This window comes from Rosa chinensis, chromosome 1 (genome assembly GCF_002994745.2).
Source record: "Rosa chinensis cultivar Old Blush chromosome 1, RchiOBHm-V2, whole genome shotgun sequence".
NCBI lineage: Eukaryota > Viridiplantae > Streptophyta > Magnoliopsida > Rosales > Rosaceae > Rosa > Rosa chinensis.
The window spans coordinates 66,146,990-66,149,356 of NC_037088.1; the positions used below are offsets into that span (position 1 = coordinate 66,146,990).

The 2,367-nt window shown below is 38.3% G+C and overlaps 1 protein-coding gene across 2 annotated transcripts; it reads right to left on the minus strand.

The window, feature by feature from the left end:
* Nucleotides 1-218: 218 nt before the first annotated feature.
* On the minus strand, nucleotides 219-2,367 carry LOC112181650. Of its 2 annotated transcripts, none has more exons than XM_040512831.1 (4): nucleotides 1,866-2,367; nucleotides 1,017-1,109; nucleotides 537-933; nucleotides 219-495 (listed from the first exon to the last, which is right to left on the minus strand). In XM_040512831.1, exons 1-3 carry the CDS (start codon nucleotides 1,930-1,932, stop codon nucleotides 557-559), a joined length of 537 nt encoding a protein of 178 aa, XP_040368765.1. In that variant the 5' UTR covers nucleotides 1,933-2,367; the 3' UTR covers nucleotides 219-495; nucleotides 537-556. The 2 variants fall into 2 exon arrangements, with proteins under 2 accessions (XP_040368765.1, XP_040368764.1); XM_040512830.1 differs by having other exon boundaries at nucleotides 219-488; nucleotides 530-933; nucleotides 1,866-2,366.

Here is a 2,367-nt window from a genome sequence, read left to right on the forward strand (position 1 = left end):
TTTTACTAGCTAATACTAATCATTGACTTGTGGTGTCACAGTCTGCTTTTGAAGGCAGAAAATTGTGGACCAATATACAATATTCACTTCCTGCTCCTACTCTAGATTACAGTCATGGTCTTTCCCAAATTTCAACAGCTAAATGTCAAGCATCAATGATGAGCATCAGCCAATAACAATACGGAAGATGAATTTAAAGTTCAAACAGAGCACTAACGTAAATGAAATTCCTATTATGACTTAGAAGTTTCCTCAAACAAGCACATAATACCTGATATGTTTCAATTTTCCTTCATGACGTTCTAGTTCTCTAAAACGATCTCTATTCAAGGACATCCCAGTGAAACTGTTCCCACTAGGCCACCAGTGAAAGCAAGCAAGAAAGACTGGAAAAAAAAAAAAGGAACAAAGTTGTGGGAATACAAAAAGCACCATTTTTAGATGCAAAAATCACCACAACTCAAACAACGTATATGCAGTATCTGATCCTTTCAAATCTTCATTACTGGTTCTGCTTCCCCTTCCAATCCTTTCAATCATCATTACTGGTTCTGCTTCACATTCTGATCCCCAGCATTCTGCTCTGATGTCTGAGCTGTTTGGAAGCCCAATCCCTGCTTTTTTGTCCATATGCCAACTCGAATAGGCTCCTTAATGCCTTGGCCATCTTTTCCCAAGCCACTCCCTTCTTTGTATCCCATCTTCTTAAAAAGCTCCATAGTAAAAGTGCTACTTTTTGCAAACCCAAACGGAGTTTCGAAAGCCTCATTAATGACAGGTTGCTCCACATTTGGTATGTTGATTGGGTTAGATGCCATGTTGCTGACATTCTGAGCAGTAGGTACATCAGGATCTGACAAAGAAGACCTCTTGAACCCCGGAAGGCAAGGTTTGAGGCCTTCATTGGCTCTGTCTTTCCCCTTACCATTAGCTCTGGAAACAAAGCAAGCACTGTTAGGTGAGCCGATTGTGGTTTGGCTGATTATAAGGTAGGTTGCAGAAACTTGGTGTTGTACCTGGAGATGGGAGCCGATGATGATGCAGCTGACGCAACTCGGGATCTCTTGACATTCGTCTCTGGTAATGCAGCTGAGGACTCTCTTTTGGGCCTGAATAAGTGTCAAAAAGAAAACAACAAAAAACCAACAGAAACCCAGTTAATGATAAGGGGAATTTTGCTGCAGATTGTTAATATAACTAAAAACTGGGGGACTCCCGAGTCAAAGAAGGAAAGTATGAATAAGAGATTAGAGATTTATGGTCTACAAAGATTGACAATGTTCATTTCCAAAACAAGAGTTACAAATTCAACAAAAATGACACTTTCCTACACTAGCAAAAACGGTTGTTCAGATAAGGCAACCATTTAAAAGGTCAGAGAACAAGTATTCCCATCATTCATTTAAATCTGTGACATAGTAACTTCCTATCCTACCTGCCCTCTCTATAGGATACAAAAGGAAATTGAGTATTGCAATCACTACAAGCACTCACAGAAATGAAATTCTAAGCATTTTGTAATGGAACATTGTAAAACAGAAACGGGGGTAAGAACCCATTACTCATAGCTCCAAATTATTCAAAATCTCAAAACTCAATCCCAATTACTCAATTATAAACCCTAAAACCACTTCAAATCTAAACCACCCCAGAAATTTAACTTCTCCAAACACTAGAGAACCCTCCAATTCAAGCCTTAAATGCACAAACCCAGTCCCTCAATTGCAAAATCATCACATTTACAAATCGAAACACCAAATTAAACAACAGGGGATAGATGAGCCAAACCCAAACCCAAACTTAAACTTTATGAGAACATCACAAAACCAACAGAAACCCAGTTCACAATTCAAACTGTGCTTTACCTATTTGAAGATGAAGGCTCTCTGAGCTGATGAGTGAAAAATGCACCATTCCAAAGTGCAGGACCATGCTGAGCCCTGAAAATCAAAAACGAAAAGCATCAAGATTGCAGAAGCCAATTATGAAAACCCATTACCAGAGTTTAACGAGAATAAAGCCTAAAGGTTTCCCAACAATCGAAACCCATAAAACCCAGGAACAATTAACCGGGGACTTTCGTCGAACAGCTTAAACGAAAAAAAAAAAAAATTCGGGAAATCAAAACCCTGAAAATCAAGAACCCATTCCACGGTTCCTTAGAGCCGCAAAAACAGTTAAAAGAAAATTTTGAAAAGAAAAAAAAGAAGTGAGGAATTTGGGAATTCAAAACCCTTAAAAACCAGGAAGAATCGAAAACCCATGCCATGATTTTTCCGTGGTTTTTTGAAAGAAAGAAGAGCCCCAAAAGAAAAATTTTAACAAAAATTTGAAAAAAAAAAAAAAGATCATAGGATCAAGAACAGT

Excerpts from the sequence above, each read along its gene's own strand:
- LOC112181650 (XM_040512831.1), bottom strand. The coding sequence starts at position 1,932 with ATGGTCCTGCACTTTGGAATGGTGCATTTTTCACTCATCAGCTCAGAG. Across the intron at positions 1,110-1,865 it reads GAGCCTTCATCTTCAAATAG|GCCCAAAAGAGAGTCCTCAG; the intron begins GTAAAGCACAGT and ends ACACTTATTCAG. Across the intron at positions 934-1,016 it reads TCATCGGCTCCCATCTCCAG|AGCTAATGGTAAGGGGAAAG; the intron begins GTACAACACCAA and ends CTTTGTTTCCAG.